This window comes from Xiphophorus hellerii, chromosome 5 (assembly GCF_003331165.1).
Source record: "Xiphophorus hellerii strain 12219 chromosome 5, Xiphophorus_hellerii-4.1, whole genome shotgun sequence".
Taxonomy (NCBI): domain Eukaryota; kingdom Metazoa; phylum Chordata; class Actinopteri; order Cyprinodontiformes; family Poeciliidae; genus Xiphophorus; species Xiphophorus hellerii.
Genome location: NC_045676.1, coordinates 18,321,981 through 18,340,681, shown reverse-complemented (window position 1 = coordinate 18,340,681; position 18,701 = coordinate 18,321,981). Strand labels below are relative to the sequence as shown.

Sequence of the window (18,701 nt, the reverse complement as noted above, 5' to 3'; positions counted from 1 at the left end):
TGTGTAGTTTTCATGGTTCTTTTAAGCATTTTAGGCTTACAACTTTGAAAAGCTTTCAGACATCTGGTGTCTGTCTACATTTTAATATTGCTAACGCACCATCTACCTCTACTCTTAACCAGGCCTGACCAGTCACTGAATCTGCCATACAAACACACTAACAATTTGTTGGGGTCAATGTATCTGTGTAAAAGTTGTGGCTGAAGGACAAACTATTGCCTACAAACTCTGGTCGTTTAACCGGCTGCCAAAACAAAGGAAGGCTGAACAGAGCCTGAGCAATGTTACCTCCCGACATTCTTCACCATTTTAGTGACATTTAACACTAAAATGGTGTTAAATGTCTGCTGTGACTTTGACCTTTATACTACAATGTTTTATGAAATTATGGCTGCACCAATTTTTAATTGAGTTTGGTACTGTGAAAGAGCTGGATTGACCTAACACTTTCTTTAAATCGATAGCGGAACAAAAATCTTTGCTGTAGAAGCATATCAGAGTTGTGATGCCGTTTTTGTTACCTTTGAAGCTTCCTGGTTTTTTTTGGGTCATGTTGATTTTGAAAATGTTGGTAACTTTTTATCTGGAAGTCCGAGTAACTGTAAGGATCCACCATTAAGGGAAATTACTCTTCACGTCACTGGCATACAATGCTAGAGACGGCATAAAAAGTGCTCTCTGACAGTTTGCAGAGCTTTGTTTCCAAAATAACTGCAATTTTACAGAAACTCGTTTCTCACACAGTGTGACGACGCCCCAATTGGCATTATAAATGATTGCTGTGAGCAGGATGATCAGCATTATTGTCCAATTCAGGTAGCGAGAGCTGATCATTCGAAATCGAAATAGTGTAAGATAGGTATCTGCAAATTAGAGTAGCCCTAACCTGATTGTTGCATCAGGTTGATTGTAGTTAAGGCTTAGATGTCAAACTCCAGTCCTCAAGGGCCGCTGTCCTGCAGTTTTTAGATGTGCCACAGGTACAAAACACTAGAATGAAATGGCTTAATTACCTCCTCCTTGTGTAGATCAGTTCTCCAGAGCCTTAATGACCTAATTATTCTATTCAGGTGTGGTGCAGCAGAGGCACATCTAAAAGTTGCAGGACAGCGGCCCTTGAGGACTGGAGTTTGACACCCCTGAGTTAAGAGGTCAGAAAATTTTTATGATTTTCCTCTTGGTTTCTTTTGTTAGTTTAGTTTGAGTAAAGGTAAACAGAATGATAAGACGTGCAAAGAAACCACAGAAGTCCTCATTGTTACCTCTGATAAGTTTGTAAAGTTATGTTTGCTCATGCTGCTTTTTATCTCAACAACAAATGCATACGGCAAGGCCAAGGAGCCAAAAATGTACAATCTCACAAACCTCCACTTGAGCAATAAAAAACCCCCACAGGTGTCAAGTATTTGTATTTCAGTAAAATCTACTTTAATACGCTTTGAAACAAGAGTACAACAAAATAGAATATGCTTCAAATGTTGAATATACAAACAGTTCAGTCTGAACACAGACGATCTTCCCTCTTTTCAGAAAAACGAAACTATTGAAATGCTGCGGCAGGACCAACACGGCAGACTGACACATTGACCCTCTGTTCTGAAAGTGATCAGGGGGATCCACAGTGGTTATAGCTGTATATGCCCTGCAGCCGTTTTGCATAATTTGATGCCTTTTTTGATTATTGAAATAACGAATGCTGACTTTTTCTGTAAAGATGTGGCAGCATGCATTGGCTCAGATTCATCTTACTTTATTGCATATGCATGCAGCCTGCCGGCAGAACATTCTGCACTAACAAGTAACACATTTTAAAACTCATAAATCCATTTTCTACGTGTAGGTTTGGGGGGAGTTTTTAAGGGACGCTGAAGGACACACTGCAAGCACACTGTGGACGAGTGCCAAACTACACCAGCATCAGCAGCCAAACCGAGGCAGAGGGGGAAAAAAAAAAAAAAAAAGTCCAACAGTTCAGAGTTTCAATAACACTGTGCATGGTACAAAGTATCAAAAGAAAAACAAAACAGCTTACTGTTCAGGAAAAGAAACATTTCAAATTAAAACCTAAGGCTGTCTGTTACCGTTAGCTCAGTAAACTGTAAAGATATATATATATAGTTATATAAATATATACAAACATGACTGATATCGTTCCTAATGAGAGCCCAAATCTCCTTCATCTCGTCCTCTCGCGCTTTCTTCACACAGTGATGCAAGTTTAAAAACAAGAAAATGCTGGTTTTTAACATCTGTAGAAATGAACACTCTTAAAAAGAACCTTCTTTACTCTCCGCTGTTTCTTTTTCTATTTACATTTTTGGTTGTAATTCTTTTTATTTACTTTTTTTTGTTTGTTTGTTTAGTGTTGCAGTTTCATATTCATCCTCAATTGGGACTCAGTGCATGTGATCCGTTGTGTAGTGATCAAAGTTGGTCCCGTTGCTTTTTCCTTACTGAACCTCTCAGTTTGGGTCCAAGGCTCCATTGCCGTTCTGAGGGAGACTGAGCGGCTCTTTGTCCAGGGGAGTTGTGAAGACACTTTCAGGACTCAAAAACAAAGAAACGTCCTTCAAGAGTCTGCTGCTGGTTATTACAAGTTATAGTAAAAAGAACTTCAGAAATGTACAAACTAACTTCTCAGGAGGTGAGAAAGGAAAGAACAGATGTTAGTAACTCAACACTCCGGCTCCTCTGTCTTAATTGCACGTGGTGCTTCCAGTTTCATAACCACCTCAGTGTCTGTGGCTTCTGATTTGATGTTCTGAACGGTCTTTGGGTTCACTTGGTTCTGCTGGACCTTCAGAGGAACGTGCACCGTCTGGAGCTGCACTCCTGCAGCCTTCAGCTTCTCCACCGTAACCCCGCCCGGCCCGCCAATCACCAAATCCGAACCGTTTATGACGCCGCCGATGACGTGCGACTGCGTCGCCACCGCTTGGCCACAGCCGACGCTTCCTGGCGGCGACACCATCAGAGTCTGCGGTTGCGTCTGCGTTGGCACGGTGAGCCTCATCACCTGCGCCCCCGGGGCGACGTTGACGGGAGCGAGGGCTCGGACCGTCAGGGGGCTTCCTAAGAGGCTGATGCCCGTGGACGAGGCGGCCATGTTGGGTTTGTTGACCCCCGTGGAGGCCTGTAGCTGACACTGGGTTAACTGGTGGGCTGGGATGGTGATGATCTTGGCCAGTTGGACGGTGATCTTGTCTCCGTTCTCCGCTGTGGCTGGGACCATTGTTGGGATAGTCTGGATCACAACCTTCACAAGAAATAACATTTTAGTCAAAAAGATAAAAAATACAAAAAAAAAAAACAAAACAGTACCAGCCTGAGGTATTTACAACCCTTCTACACATCGCCAAATTACAACTACAAACTTCAATGACTTATTAGGATTTTAGATGATTTTCATTTGCAAAACATTTTAAAACCATTTTTTCAATTTTAAATTATATTATTTTGTGCTGATCTATCCCGTAAAATACACAGTCTATGGTAGGGATGCAAGCTATGCATTAATGAGTTCATATAAAGCTGATTGATCTTAATCAACTAAAGATTAAATGATAAACAGCAGTTTTCTAATAAACCATTAAATCGACAATTAATCATAAGTCAATTCATTTTTGTATTCGTAGTCTATGGTTGTAAATTTACACTCGGACACATACTCGTGTCTGAGTGGTGCCAATATACAAGAAGGCCTCCGTGTCTAAGATTTCTTTAATCAAACTAAAATCTGATTTTATTTGTACGTTTTGCAATATATTATAAAAAATATTAAACCCACAGCTGGCAGAACAGAGTCAATGGATAAAATATTTTCAGCGCTGCATGTATGCTTTCTAAGGAAACTTGTCTGTGAGGAAACGTCCACATCTACTCACCTTCTGTTGTGAATTAGGATTAGCAGCAGAAGCAGCGATTGGAGACGCGTTAGTGAGCAGGGTGGTGGGCCCCGGGGCCACAGTCGTCAATGCTGGCTGCTGCATGGCGACGGTGGAGATCTTCTGGCCCAAAGACGTCATTACAACCGGAACCTGCATCGCCACTCGAACCGTCCTGTTGACGAGTCAGAAAAACACTCAGCATGGGGGGAAAAAATGTCAAGAATATTTGCATTAGCTGTGTCATCATAGAGGAATCTACGTTCTCCTAGCAGGACTCTGACCTCGGCGCTGTGGCGTTCGGGATCTGGCTCACGTCGGGCGCTGCCGAAACCGTCACTATCCTCGGCGCTGCCGCCATCACCGCTGGTCCGCTCACTGTGGCGGCAGGATTTTGGACCACGATTGGTCTGTTGGAGCCACGCAGGATGTTGGGTCTCCTGGGAGACGACAGCTCTGCGTTTTGCAGTAACCTTTCTGAAGGCGGAGGCACGCGATCGTAGGACGACTGCGACTCTGAACTCATGAGGTCATCGGGAGAAGACATTTCCGCCTTGTCCTCATCGATAATGACGATGTTTTTAGGCATCTCTTTGAACTGGTAAACCAGCCGCTGACCCTCCACCTTGGCGAGGATTCCTCGTTGGTAGTAATATCTGACATAAGAGGAATTATGAAGATTTAAAATATTATTTTAAAATAAAATATTACAAATACTGAGCTTAAACCTTAAATCAGTCAGACTGGTTACCTGAGCGCCCGCCCCATAGTCTCGTAGTTCATGTCTGGCTTGTTCTTGTGTTTACCCCAAAGCTTGGAAACGGCCTTGGAGTCGACCAGCTTAAAGATGCCTTTCTCCCTCTGGGTCCACTTGATGTATCTGGGACAGGTGTTCTTGTCCTGGAGGAGGTCCAACAGGAACTCCCATAGATAAGTGGTGCTACCTGCTGAAAGTCAAAGTGATGTTAGCTCACTAAGTACATTTAGGCTAAATATGCTCGTCAACAGGGTTGTGAAATAGATTCTCTCATTCCAGATTCTCTCTCTTTCTCTTTTGGTCGCACTGAAATGCATCAAATCTTAAAACAAATTTTTAGAAAAAAAACCTGATTTGGTTTCATTGGAAAGTAGTGAGGCCCAAAACACGGCCGACCAAAAGGAACACAAAGCCTCGACTCACGTTTACCGACCCAAATTTCTGTTTATTCTACTTTATATTTCTCTGGTCTTACAATGAGCTTGATCTGAATCATTTAAGCCTGACAAAAAAAGCAGCAGAAGGAATCTGTAAGGGGAATGTGTTGGCTGAAGCAGGAGTTATTTAAACAAAGAAATACCTTTGCCCTCTCTTGGTTTCTTCTTGAAGCTCAGATCTGGTGCACCGTTAGAAATGGACGACTGGGACGCCTTCGTTTTCCGTCCAGCTACAAAGGAAACATTTTGAAGAGGTCACCTTCAAGTATAATGATAGCAGTGCAACCATCAAAAAGTGTGTGAAGTTCTAAATCCCTTTAACTGCTATTATTTCAATTCACACTAATCAAACAGGAAGTGGGTCCCAAATTTAAATCAGGAAAAACAATCGAGGGAAAATTAGGTTGTTTAAAACACAGCAGTTATTGTTTTTGTCAAAATCTTCCATATAAGCTGATCAATTATTAAAGGTTTAGCTTCCTGTGTATCAAACTAATATGCAGATAATCACTGTTTTTAAGAACAGCTTCACTTGTATCGAGTCGACCAGTTTCTGCCATCTGTTCCAACTTAAGTCCAGAACGATCGGACTTTATTCTTGGTTTTGCCACAGAAACAGGACGGTTGACCCCACGTCATTCCTTTTAGATCATGGTCCAGGGATTGGGCTTAATGGCTCTAGCTCAGTCGTCCCCAACCCCTGGGCCACGGACCGGTACCGGATCTTTTATTTTGAAAATCCTTTAATCGGATTCTCTCAGTTACACCTTGAGCGCCAACATTGAGCCCACAAGCAGAAAAATGAGTAAGAAACAGATCAGATGTCCTTGGAAAGTTTATTTGAGAAGGGGAAAAGGCCCAGAGAGGAGATAGGAGAATGGATTGATCCCAGACCGGTAGGTGATTCCCACATTCCAAGCGATAATGAGGCAATGAAGCCTTCAAACTGCTTCGCCATGTAGAGACCAAGCACCCTGTATGACACACCTCATGTGTCATTGTTTTCCATCACTCCCAGATGGGACCGTCTCGTTGCAGACAAATAAGCTCAGGGTCCCATTGATTTGCCGTTATCGACAGTTAAAATTTTCATGAAAACAAAAGGTTCGTTTTGTGGCGCATCTGTATCTTATTTCAAAGGGATGTGTGAATGTTACCATAGCGACCAGAGTCAGAGAGAGTTAGGACAGTGGTCGAGACTAGAGAAGTAGAGCTTGTGCGTCTTAAGTCTGGTTCACGTGGCATGATTTAAGAATTGTCGGCCGACTTCCAAACCTCTGTGATCACACACGAGGTGATGTACAACAGGTTCGATCGGTTCGTGTGTCCAGCCACACGGCAGGAGCAACACTCCACACACGAACCGATTCCAGTCACGAACGTTCCGATTCCAGAAAAAAATCCTGTAAAATCCCCAACATACCATATGTGAATTTAATATAAACAAACACGGATGACGATATAGTAACAGTGATAGTTTGTGGATTCATTTTAAGCGATAAAATAAGTAACAAAAAGAAAAGGCGTTGGATAAATGACGGTGTGAGCAGCCGCTCTATTTGCTGCATTAAGCACTTGACCGGGCTCTCAGTCAGCTGTTTGGGATTCCCCTCCGTTCTTACGTCACCCCGCTTTCTGATTGGCTACCTGTCACATTTAACAGGCTGCGTTCTCGCTCCCTGTCAGGGAAAACCCCACAGGCTGCCATAGTCGGGCCAAAACAATTTTGAAAATGCCCGATATTAGATCGGAGCGGTCCGAAAGTTCTACCGACTGGATCAGATCAGTCGTAACACACCTCACAGTACCGGAGGATCAGTTCCGATTATCGCAAGAGACGACTATCTGCGACAGTCGGGAGGTGTGTGTGTGTGTGAGAGGGAGTGGTGGGGGGGGTCGAGGTGGTAAAAAGGTTGGGGACCACTGCTCTAACTGACCACTAGATGGTGCGCTTACATAATAGGATTGGAGCGAGCTCATAACCCATATTTTCAGGTTTTAGCACAAATACCAAAATTTAATAGTATTTGTACATGAAAGTAACATGAAAAAAAAAAGTCTAACATGAAAAAAAAAAAAAATTTTTAAAAAGGAGGAAAGACGCCGGGTTTGTGCACCTCGCTTCTTTCTGACAGGCTCGTTGTCGGGTTCTGGCTCTTCTAGTGAGGTGACCATCTCCTCCTCTTCGTCCTCCTCCTCATCCTCCTCGCAGCAGTCCTCAGTGGTAATCTCCACCTCCGTTTCTCCAATCACATCGGGCCGCATGGCAGCATGGAGGAAGTCTGGTGCAGCTTCACTTTGTGGCGTAAAAGCTTCTAAAAGAAGAAATCGAAAAGTTTTAAAGGAAAATTCATTAAAGCATTTCACTAAGATGTCTTGAACAGTCCAGTGTATTTAGTATTCTAAGCACATATACGACAAAGCGCTGAGCTATTTCTGTATTAGTTACAGCAAAAACAACAAACAGCGCCTCCCAGACTCCAGCTACCTGGGCTGCGGTCTTCTCTGAGGCTGGATGGTGAGTCCATGTGCAGCAGCGCTTCTGCCGCCTCGATAGTTTTGTCAGAGCAGTGGACGTTGCTGTAGCCAGAAGCTTCCACTGCAACATAAACACAGAATTAGTTAATAAAAATCTTGAAGCACCCCCAGCAGACCTTCGTTTTCAATTGTTTCCACAGACTCTCAAATGAGTTCAGGTCTGGTGTTTAACTAGACCCATCGTGGGATTTTCTTCCAGCCTCAAATTTTTTGCAGCCTCTAATAGGTATGAATAAAATACCTAAATATCCAGCATAAGAGGATTCCGACAGCATAATACTGCCGCTACCTTTAACTGTGAGGATGATGTATTCAAAGTGATGCAGTTGTTTTTCTTCACATATTATTCAAGATGTTAGAAAAAGAGTTCAGTTTCTCATCCAACCAGCGCACCTTCCTCTATACAGCAACAACGTTTTAGCGCTTTCTTTTAGCCTCTCTTCTGTAATGGTCAGCATTCAGGAGAGGATGAATAAAGGTTTTTGTGTTTACAGATTTTCCCCTGTGATATGGGAAAATCTGCACCCCAGAGTTACCTATAATCTCTGGGATGCTGCTTTGATTAATACCTCCCATGTCTCACCCAAATGATAGACTGAGCAGTGCTCTCAAGGAGCACAATATCTAAAGTTTTTGCATTGTTTTTATTAATTAGAAACATATTGTAATCCTATTCAATACAGTTCACCACTATGGCAAACTTTGTGATGGTCTAGCATGAAAAAAATCTTTATAAAACCAGTTGAAATTAGTGGTAGCAATGCGACAAAAAGTGGAAAGTTCAAAGGTTAGAACTTTTGCAGTCCACTAATCAAATCTTTAAAAACTTTTGTTTTGTTTTTGCAAGTTCAGCCCAATACTCGCGAATAAAACTGTCACCCGTTTCCAGTTCGCATAATGCTGCACTCCAGTGTAAGCATGCAGAAATATTTATTAGCAAAGGAAAAACAAAGTTTGATCATAATTCTGTTCAAAGCAGTTTGATTTCTCCAAGAATGTAAAACTGAGGCTTTGTTAAAGGAAGCTTGGCCTCCACTAGGACCATGAGAGGGACCCTGGGGGCACCTGCTGTTGTTGTCAATCACCGGTGGGAAACCTGAGATAAGCATTACGCCCTGTCCATGTTTGGCTATCTAGCAGTGCAGGGGACAGAAACAGGCTATCTTTAGACAGCTGCACTCGTTCAGACCCTCTCTCTAGCAAAGACAATGGGCTGGAAGAATTCGCTGTCTAGCTAAAATACTACCCCGAAAGTTTCTTCTACTTTTTCTTCCCCCCCCCCCCCCCCCCATTGAATCCTCTAATGTTATTAAAACGGTATTACGTAAAAATATGTTTTAATGCAAGATATGAGCGCAAAGCCGGAGTGGCTCCCAGTAATAATCATCTCCCTGGAAGTCCGACAAAAAGTAGTTCTGCCTCTGACGACTTCCGTGTTTACACTCCTCTTTATTTCCCTCCAGTTCTCTTCGAGGAAGCTCACAAATTCCCCTGTCACTCAACGCCCGCCGCGGCCTCCCATTGGGCCGGGCTACAGCTAAGATCCCGCCCCTGCTGAAACCTGATTGGACGTTTGTAGGGGAAGAAAGCGAGCACAGCCAGGCCGTCCCACGCGTCCAACAAGGAGGCTGGGGAAAAAAAACACGATAAACGGATTGTAGGGTCATAATATATAGACTTAAAAATCTGGGGAAATACTGAAGGAAAGTCGACTGAAGTCTGAGCAAAAATGATTGAAATTTGCTAAATAAAATTTAAAAGTACAGGGCCTACTTTTTAAGGAGTGTTGCTCTATTTAGGATTGTTAGGATTTACTTTAAAAATAAACAAACGTATGAGCTTCACGGAGAAAACCAGCGTAATAAATTACATAACATATTTATATCTAGTAGTTGCCGAGTAAAAATAAACCCACATGTCCTTCCGCCTCAGACAGCGTGGCAAAGACAACAACTGCACACTTCCTGGTTGTGCAGCGCCGAACCGTTATTCACGTTCATCGAGCTCCGACCAAAACCAACCAAAACATGCAAAACACGCTTCATGCACGCAGCTATCCGAGGGCGCACACTGACACGTCCAGCTGCAAGCTTCGTTATATTTTTTAAAGCGGGTTTTGATAGCCGCTGAGCAACGCCATGCAGGTTGCGACCAAGGTGATCACTTCCTGATCGCTACACCGCGGCGGGCGGGCCGAAGCGCCGCGCTTCGAGTCTCAAAAACAAAAGCCGCCCGTCAACCACGGTTCTAAAGTCGGAGTTTTCAATACGTGGAAACACCTTACCGGCTCTGATGAGCAGATCGAGCTGGTTTGCGTGCCCCTCATGCTGTGAAGTCGCCATGTTTCCACCTCTCGCTGCAGATTCTCATTGACTTCTCACTGTTTGGATCACTCCGCAGCTGAGTCAAAATCTCAACGAGACGAATCACGCCAGAATGTATAAATCCCTCCGCAAGCGACACAGGAAGTCCTCCCTTCGCCCTCCCTCTGCTGCGTAGTTCATACGTCAAATATAGCTGCTGTTTTTTTTTCCACCATACAACTTTATTTAATTTCAGCATCTAACGCAGAACTACAATCGGTTATTTTTAAAATAACATATAAAATCGTATATTTGAAATTTTCTAATGAAGTTAAAATTGAAGAAATAACGAAAGGTGTTAAAGTGCAGATTTTACTGAAAGAAGGATTTGAAGCAACAAGCACAACCAGAACCGGATGAATTGCTTACAAACTAATTACAAATCTGGAGATTCACTAGCCACGCTTTTATTAGCCAATTCCCAGTAAATTTTTGTACAGTTCATTTTTATTGTTATTTTAATGTTATTAATATATTACAAAAGAGAATAAATGTGCTAAGTTCTTTGACAATGGCAAGAATCTTAAGTCAAACTGAATAGGAAAGAATTACTGGGGGTTTTTTATGCATTAAATTTTATGTCACTAACAATTATCCAAAAAAGTGCACATCTGACATATTAGCAGAGTAAACATGAGATTGGTTAATGCATTTTTTGGCATAAAATTATGAAAGTTTTTAGTTTTGATAAATTTACGGAGTAGCTAAAGAAAAAATGGGAGCTTTCAGTGTTTGTCCAGACAAGAAGGGAAAAACTGGTTGATTGATTCCGGCTGATTGATCAGAGAAGCTCTACACTAATCAGTTTAACTTTATGTATAAAACAATAGAAAACAGTAGAAAACGTCCCCAAGGCAGGAAGAGACATACCTATGTTCAATGGAAAACATTCTCCTACCACGAAAAATGTATACTGAACAACTGAAGTGCCAAATGGTAAAAATCCCCAAATTATCAAATTACCTGCTCACATACACAGTAAAAAAATAACCCCAAAAATCCATTGTTAATATGGGTCAATTTAAAGTAATTAATTTTCTAATTTAACCAAAACAAAAATACCTAGCGAACCATGACATGTTTAAGTTTCATGGAGTAGCAGTTTAATTTTTGGTGAGCAGCAAACTGCTTTAGAAAATAAATATTTTATTAATCTAAATTTCAGTTACTAAATAGGCAAAAACAATTTTTGGCAACAATTTTTTATTCTGCTCAGAAGAAAGAGCAAAACTAACTAATGTCAGTTAGTTTCTGAATGCATTCAGAAACTAACTGACATTATTAACAGATTAACTATTGATCTATTAATTAACATCAGGTTGGTAAATCTGTTCTTGTTTATGCATCAACTATTGAAATTCTATCCACAAGGTGGCGACCTAAGAACACCAAGGTCTTACGACCTAAGAACACCAAGGTTTTACAGCATGGTTTTTCTGAATCTTTTCCTCTGTTGCATTTAGCAAACAAAAAATAAATCAAAGACACTAAAATTAAAGTTTAAGATGACCCTTTCACTCTGTACCATGGATAAAATGTGCACATTATTGCTATTACAACCTCAGACTTCAGTGGATTTTATTGGGATTTTATATGATAGACCAACACAAAGAAGTGTGCAATTGTGAAGTACAAGGAAAATGACATGTGGTTTCTACATGTTTCACAAATAAAAGTATAAAAACTGTGATTCAGACCCATATATACCAATAATCATAAATCGCATTAATCAGAGAAGCGGCCAAAGAAACTCAATGATAGCTGGAGGAGCTCCAGAGATCTCCCCATGGTGACACCTGGTGGTAGCAGCAACAAACTGTTGGGATCTCCTTCTTCAATAGGGAGAGAGAAAACTGGTCAGAGGTGATGGGAAGATGGATGGATAGAGATGAAAACATGGCAAGCCTGGCAAAAAAAACCTGCAAACAACTTCAGCCTGGGCTGGAGGTTCAACTTCTAGCAGGGCATTGACCCTGAACATAGAGCCAGAGCTAAATCAAAGCTTATGCATGTGTTTGATAGCCCACTCACAGACAAGACCTGATGTAAATCCAATCACGAATTTTCAGCAACCCTTCACCGATAATCACCAACCATCCAGTCTCACTGAGCTTCGAAGTGTTTAGCTCAGAGGAATATGTAAAATTTTCCATCAGTAGACCTACCAGCTGTAGTTGAAGCTGGGAGATCTGCCAGGGTTATATACAAACTATTGATTTTTATTTGTAAAAGAATTTTTAATTCATGTACCGGTTTCCTTCAACTTCACAATTATCAACTTCTTTTGCGTTGGTCTGTCTCATAAAATCACAATGAAGTGCACCGAAATTTGTGTAAGATGAAAATTTCTTGCATTAAAGTCGATCCGATTGGTTCAGATTTGGCAAAACTAAACGCTTCTTAAAAATGTTAACATCCCACCTCCTTCTCCTTCCGTCTCCACCTCTTGCATGACGTAGGCTTCATCCCCATACACCACCACCTGGGCGGAGTAACCCTGCTCATCCAGCCGGTTAGCAGTGGGCACCTCCTCCACTATGACTGCTAGGTCCTCATCAGCCTCCTCTACTTCCTCCAGCTCCTCACAGACCTCAGCTTCACACTCATCCTCCACCTCTCCTTCCAGCTCCGCAACGGCCTCATACGCTCCCTCCTGCTGAGGAAAATGGATGAAAAAATAAAGCCACGGCGCTGACAATATAGAACTAGTATTAGATAAGAACAACCACCTGCTGAGGATCTTCTTCAGCTGTGACATACTCCACCATCGTTCCACCAGTGTCAACCAGCACCACTGACGTCATGATTCATTCTCCCCTGGGGTGAGGAGACACAGCCCCTCCTCCTGGTGACCTCGGCTAATGTCGAGAACAGCAGCCACTGGAAAAACAAGCAAACTAGATTAATACATATTAAATGTGCTGGGTAGAAATAACAGACTTAGTGATCATTGAGATTGATCACTACTTAGTACAGTTAAAATCTCCCTGTGTCTTTCTAAATGTGTGCTTAAAAGCAGAGATCTGATCTCCATCTCTCCCTGAGTGGCTTCGGCCTGTCTGCTGTTACAGGAAGAGAAGCGCTGAGGGAAAGCCAAGTCATTACATCAAACACAAGAACCGTGTCCAGACAGGACGATGGTAACAGTTGCTAGGAACCAGCTCTCGGTGCCTGTTCAGTGCAGCAGCAACCTTTAGTTAGACAAGTGTCTGACATCTTTTAATACTTCTCATCTAAACTTCCTCTGCCCAGTTGTTAAGCACAGGAAGAGGTTATTCATATTACTGGAATACAAGGTGTGTATAAAACCCTTAAAATCAAAGGACTATTATGATGACGTTCCAGCTCTTTAACTGTAAACTTTTGAGATTATTTGCCCTCACATTATTAATCCATAGATTTTGACATGATGCCTGCCCACCCTTCACAACTATAACATCTTCAACTTTTCAGGGAGGGCCTTCCACTGGGACCATTATTAAAGAAGCACATTTGTGGGGTCAGACGCTGATGTTGGACGAGAAGGTCTGGCCTGCCATCTCCCCTCCAATTCATCACAAAAGTGTTCGATCAGGACACTGTGCAGGTCAATCAACTTCCCACATTCCAAACTGTTGTGTACCCTTGTAATTATGACCATCTGCTGCTGGGATGTTTCACATCAATTCATGATAACCAGGTGGATGTTTTGCCAATGTTTTGACAACCAATGGTTAAACGTATTTTTTTCACATTTTAATTATAGTCTTCTGTAATGAACTTTAATTACATGAGCTCAGCAAACAAACAGGCATTGGTTTAAGTAATAGGCCACTAGACCCTTACAAATTATTCAATTTGTAAATAATTTGTAAGGGTCTAAGATGTTTTGTAAATTTATTTAAAAATTAATTTACAAAACAACAATTTGATTACTAAAAAAAATGTACAGAAGTCACGCATTCCTTTTATTTCTTAAACCAAAGAAGAGCGCAAACACAACAGAATACATGTTTCCTCTTCACAGTTAAAACACTACCTAAAATAATCTTGCACTGAAATAAAACACCTGGGTTAAAATAGATACAAAACTATGATTAAAAAAAGACCAACAGATTGTAAAATTAATGCACAGTCCAGAGAATGTATATGTTTTCCCTACAAACTCACTGCTCCAGCTTTACTGTACAGACTCCTCGAACACGCGCAGTCACACTAACCACTGTATAATGGATGAGCCATGCTGTGCTCCTAAGACCAACATGATATTAGCTCAATTATTCAGCATCATAAAGAACCAATGATGGACTCAGATCTTACAGTTTCAACCAGATGTTGAGATAAAAAAGATACATAACCACTAGTTTCTAATTGTCTGACATTAAATAAGTCTAAACCTTTCCTGATTAGAGTCATTATTCCCATTTGCTAAATCTTAGAACAATGACGGAGATAATTTTATACATCTTCTAAATGGACAATGACCCTAAGGATTAGTTAGTTACAAAGTGGCACATAATTTGTCGGTAGCTCTGAAAAAAGACGGCCAACAACTTTGGCTCATTTCAGCCAAAATACCAGAAAACTATTGTGAGACGCTGGCAGAAAGAAACCCAAAACATCTGACCAATATTGGCAATCCTAAATGTCCTAACAAAGGCACAGTTTAGCACATATTTTATGTCAGACAAGAAGGTACATCTATTTATATAATGTGTATGCAAAGTTCTGGTTTTAAATGCATATACAATTTTAGAAAGACTAGTGTGTGACTCATATTTTCAACATGCTCATCAATCACATGACATATCCACAGGTCTAGTGTCCCAATAATTTCATTTATATATTAACTTATAGCTATTTTAAGCCCTTTAGTCGCAGGGAGCTCTGCAAGTGAACTGTAAAGTGGCTCTTTCAACCATGAAACAAGCTCAGGGGGCGGTTTGAGATTGTGAAATGTGGCTCTGGGCAGCAAGAAGTCAATAAGAAACAAGTACAGAGTTAAAGGGTGTGTCAGCGGGCAGAGTCCTGCATGCGATCTTTGTTGAGGGATCAAATCTAACAACTGCAAGACAGATGGACAAATGCACAGATGGAAAATTAATAGTTGACATCAAAACGTGTGTAAAAGCAAAAACAAACCCAACAGTTAGCTGCAGGGTCCCTCAAGCAGGTTGCATTCAATCAAACAAGCAATACAGGACCTGCAAGATAACTGAGGACACGCGGCTGTCTAACCGCTGCTAGTCTAAAACGCCTGCATTAGCATTTAAAGCAAGGATAATTACAGGAATGAATAACCGTGGCCTATTAAGTTTGAGTCATGTGGGTATTTCAGAAATTTCAAATGATATTTTGGAGCATGGTGGAAAACAGCTACATGTGTCAGTGGCCAGTTCACTGAGTCCTACCAGAGTGAGAAGTGATACGAAGCACAGCATTGTTCTAAATGTTCTTGGTTGGTGGTGAATCAGCAGCGGTGTTGATGTCGCGCTGAAAACGCTAAGTTTTCCAAATCAAAATCCCAATGAAAGCATCAAAACGGATAACAGAACAGGCCCAAACTTGCCTCGTCACTGACATGTGGATTCGACATGAAGCACTGCATCTTCACTTTTCTCCTGTTCGAAGTCCAAAAACAGGCAAAGAGACTCGATAGCCGATGGTTCCCATCTGAGCCAAGAGAAACCCCCCCGCACGTTTCCGTCTTCTCCATCCGACACCCGTCCATCCAGCCGTGTGGACGGCCGTCTCCGCTCCCTGCCCGCATGCCTGCCTGCTCCCTCGGTGGAAGGATCCTCTCAGAATCGACTCAGCACTTCTCAGAGCCTGCCTCGAGCTTGCATCACATGATGAGGGAGGAACACATACTCACACACACACACGCACACACCCTGTCACATGATCTATCAACAACTGAGCTTTTGTTCCAAATAACTGGGGCTGCTGGTCTAGATACAACGCCCTGCCTTGTGTCCTGTCCTGCCCTCCCTACACACATACCCACGCACACACACTCACACACACACACACAAACGATACAATCAACAAATACACAGCAAATATGACCTCAGGATTTACTTTACGCCCAGCCCATATTTAAACACACACAAGCAAAGTCCACTGAGTTATTAGGACGGGTGACGTGGCGATGAAGCTTCTTAGGCTTCTACGTCTAATAGAGCTGGTTACAGATTTGTATAAAGAAACCCTAATCATATAATTAGTTGCCATACTGCCTTGGACAACTCTCAGATTTTTATCAATACAGATAAAAATCTGATAGACAAATGTCAGTCTATCAGGGGGGAGGCTTTTATGTGAAGGACCAACACATTGTAGCAGATACATTGTAATTTGGAACAAAAATAATACATGATTCTTCCCTCCTAAGTTAATACTTTGTAGAGCCAACTTTTTGCTCCAGTTACAGTTTTTAGCTGTAGGTTTCTACCAGCTTTGCAAACCTACAGACTGGAATTTCTACTAATTCTTCTTAGCATAATAGCTCTATTTCAGTAAGATTGCATATAGAGTATCTGTAGAAAAATTTCTAAATGGTATTCAGATTTGGACTTTGACTGGACCACCCCACCACTTGAAATGCATTGATATAAACTCTGGATATAAACACAGCTGACTGTTTAGGGTCAACGTCCCGCTGGGTGGTGAACCTCTGCGTCCAATAGGTTTTCATTTAGGATTGCTTTGTATTTAGATAAACTTATCCTCCAACAAACTCTTAACAGCTTCCTTGTTCCTGTTGAAGAAAAAAAAAATCCCCAATGCATGATACTGCCACCACCATGTTGGACCACACAGATGGTGTTTTCAGGATGATGTGAAGTGTTAGTTTCTTACTGTGGGCCATAAAGTTCAACTTTTTCCACGTTTGCTGTGTAAACCAACATTTCTTCAGATTTGTGAAGATCTCATTCAGATAACGTCCATATTACACTGTTTTTCTGATACACTTCATCCTTTATCTGTCTTTGAGTTCAGTCTCAGCATCTACTCTTTAACTGTTTATTGTTAAAGCACTCCATGAAAGGATGACCCACCATAACCTTTCTCACAAGGCCTGCTCAGACTTTGGATGAGCAAATACTGGACAGTCAAAACATTAACACACACGCACACACACACTTCACTACAGGGCACACCAGGTCTCAGCATACTTTCCACACAATCACAGTCTTTTTAGCCTCTATGTAAAAACTGTAGCGCATGGATGAGTAATAAAATGTTGTACGATAGTATATATCCTGGAATTTAAATATATATATAAACACAATCTAATCATTTTTTTAAAAACAGAAAATCAAAAATAATCCATATTTTAGTATACGTTGTTTTTAAATAACATAGTATATTGATTATTACAACTGCAATTTTGTACTAGAAAAACATAAGCAAAAATACAGAATATATATAAATTTCACCGTATTTTGGATAAATGTGTTGATTGTAGATATTATTATACATATTTTTAACCTTCTGCTCTTTACAACGTAACACCAATATCATGCATGATATGCTGATCGTAGCTTGCAGTCTGTTGCTTTATGTGGCGCTCTTTATGTACGTCCATTTCCCCATGATTAAATTTAAACATGAGCAAAAGATCAAAAAATAAGTCATATAAATAATTAAAAGTGAATAAAGCAATGCTTAAAAGGATCTGGATGGAAAAGCCTCTGGGCTGTTGTTCAGCCAGCTGATGGGCAGTGTGCAGCAAGAAACATTACTCAGCATTCCGTATAGCTGGAAGAAAACTTTGCTCATTTCAACACTTCATCTGACACTTCATTTAAAAAACAATACACAAGAATGGAAAGTTCACCTGTTTTTAAACTGCAACTTTTTAAAACTTGAGTACACCTTGACACCTGTAACATACCTCCTGTTTCTACACCTTATTGCAGACTCATGCTATTAGTTGTTGTTAAGCATACCATTGTAGTTGCTAATACAAATTTAAATTCCTCGTAGAGACACATCTGACTCATACAGTCAAGATCCAACCTGCTTTGGATTACAGACCTCTATAATTCATAGACCGGTATGCCTTCAGCAGGTGAATTTCAGTGTTAACACTTTCCGATAAGGTCACTACTAGAAACGATTGCTACTGTTGATGCCAAATAACCTGCTTAATTTATGAATTTCAAAGAACCCAGCAGAAATCCGTAACTGCCAAGAGCTAACAGGCTAGCTCCGACAGCCTCCAATTAAAACAAGCTGGACCCACAATAACAAACCGAGCTGCTAAAGCTGACTAATGTCGGGTTAAACTCCTCTTATCGGCTTCCTGCTGGCTCCAGGCAGCTGCTGCTTATTGTTGTTGTTAGCATGGCTGCTAACCAGAGTTTACAGTGTGAGTGTGAACACTACCGTCTTTCTCCGTCCCCCGTGTCCGCTGCTGCTGGCGCCGACTGTCAGCCTCCAGAGTCCCGCCGCTCAGCGACGCCGCGGACTAGTTAACGGTAACAGTAGCGGCCGTTGCCATGATGAGGAGCCCCGGAGCCGCTGAAGGCTTCCGGCGCCCCCGGTGTGGGTGAAACGCGGCTGGTTGGACGGATGAGCGGACGGTCGCTGGTTCGGTTCTCCAGTGGTAAAGGAGATTAGCTCGGCTCGGTTGGTTTTCTTCTCTGGTTCGGGAGAATCAGACTACTGACGTCAGATCATAAAACGTCAGAGTTTAACAGTGAGAGTCATTTCATTCATTAAAAAAAAAAACAAA

General features: G+C 41.6%; 1 protein-coding gene across 7 annotated transcripts; it reads right to left on the bottom strand.

Moving 5' to 3' along the window:
• Positions 1 to 1,405: 1,405 nt before the first annotated feature.
• Positions 1,406 to 18,617, bottom strand: elf2b (E74-like factor 2b (ets domain transcription factor)). Of its 7 annotated transcripts, none has more exons than XM_032564260.1 (10): positions 18,353 to 18,617; positions 12,709 to 12,859; positions 12,401 to 12,635; positions 7,567 to 7,677; positions 7,196 to 7,393; positions 5,222 to 5,308; positions 4,636 to 4,831; positions 4,169 to 4,540; positions 3,885 to 4,059; positions 1,406 to 3,256 (listed from the first exon to the last, which is right to left on the bottom strand). In XM_032564260.1, exons 2-10 carry the CDS (start codon positions 12,781 to 12,783, stop codon positions 2,675 to 2,677), a joined length of 2,031 nt encoding a protein of 676 aa, XP_032420151.1. In that variant the 5' UTR covers positions 12,784 to 12,859; positions 18,353 to 18,617; the 3' UTR covers positions 1,406 to 2,674. The 7 variants fall into 7 exon arrangements, with proteins under 7 accessions (XP_032420151.1, XP_032420153.1, XP_032420154.1 ...); XM_032564262.1 differs by lacking the exon at positions 18,353 to 18,617 and adding an exon at positions 15,528 to 17,223 and having other exon boundaries at positions 4,636 to 4,828; XM_032564263.1 differs by lacking the exon at positions 18,353 to 18,617 and adding an exon at positions 15,528 to 17,223 and having other exon boundaries at positions 12,401 to 12,632.
• Positions 18,618 to 18,701: the final 84 nt, after the last annotated feature.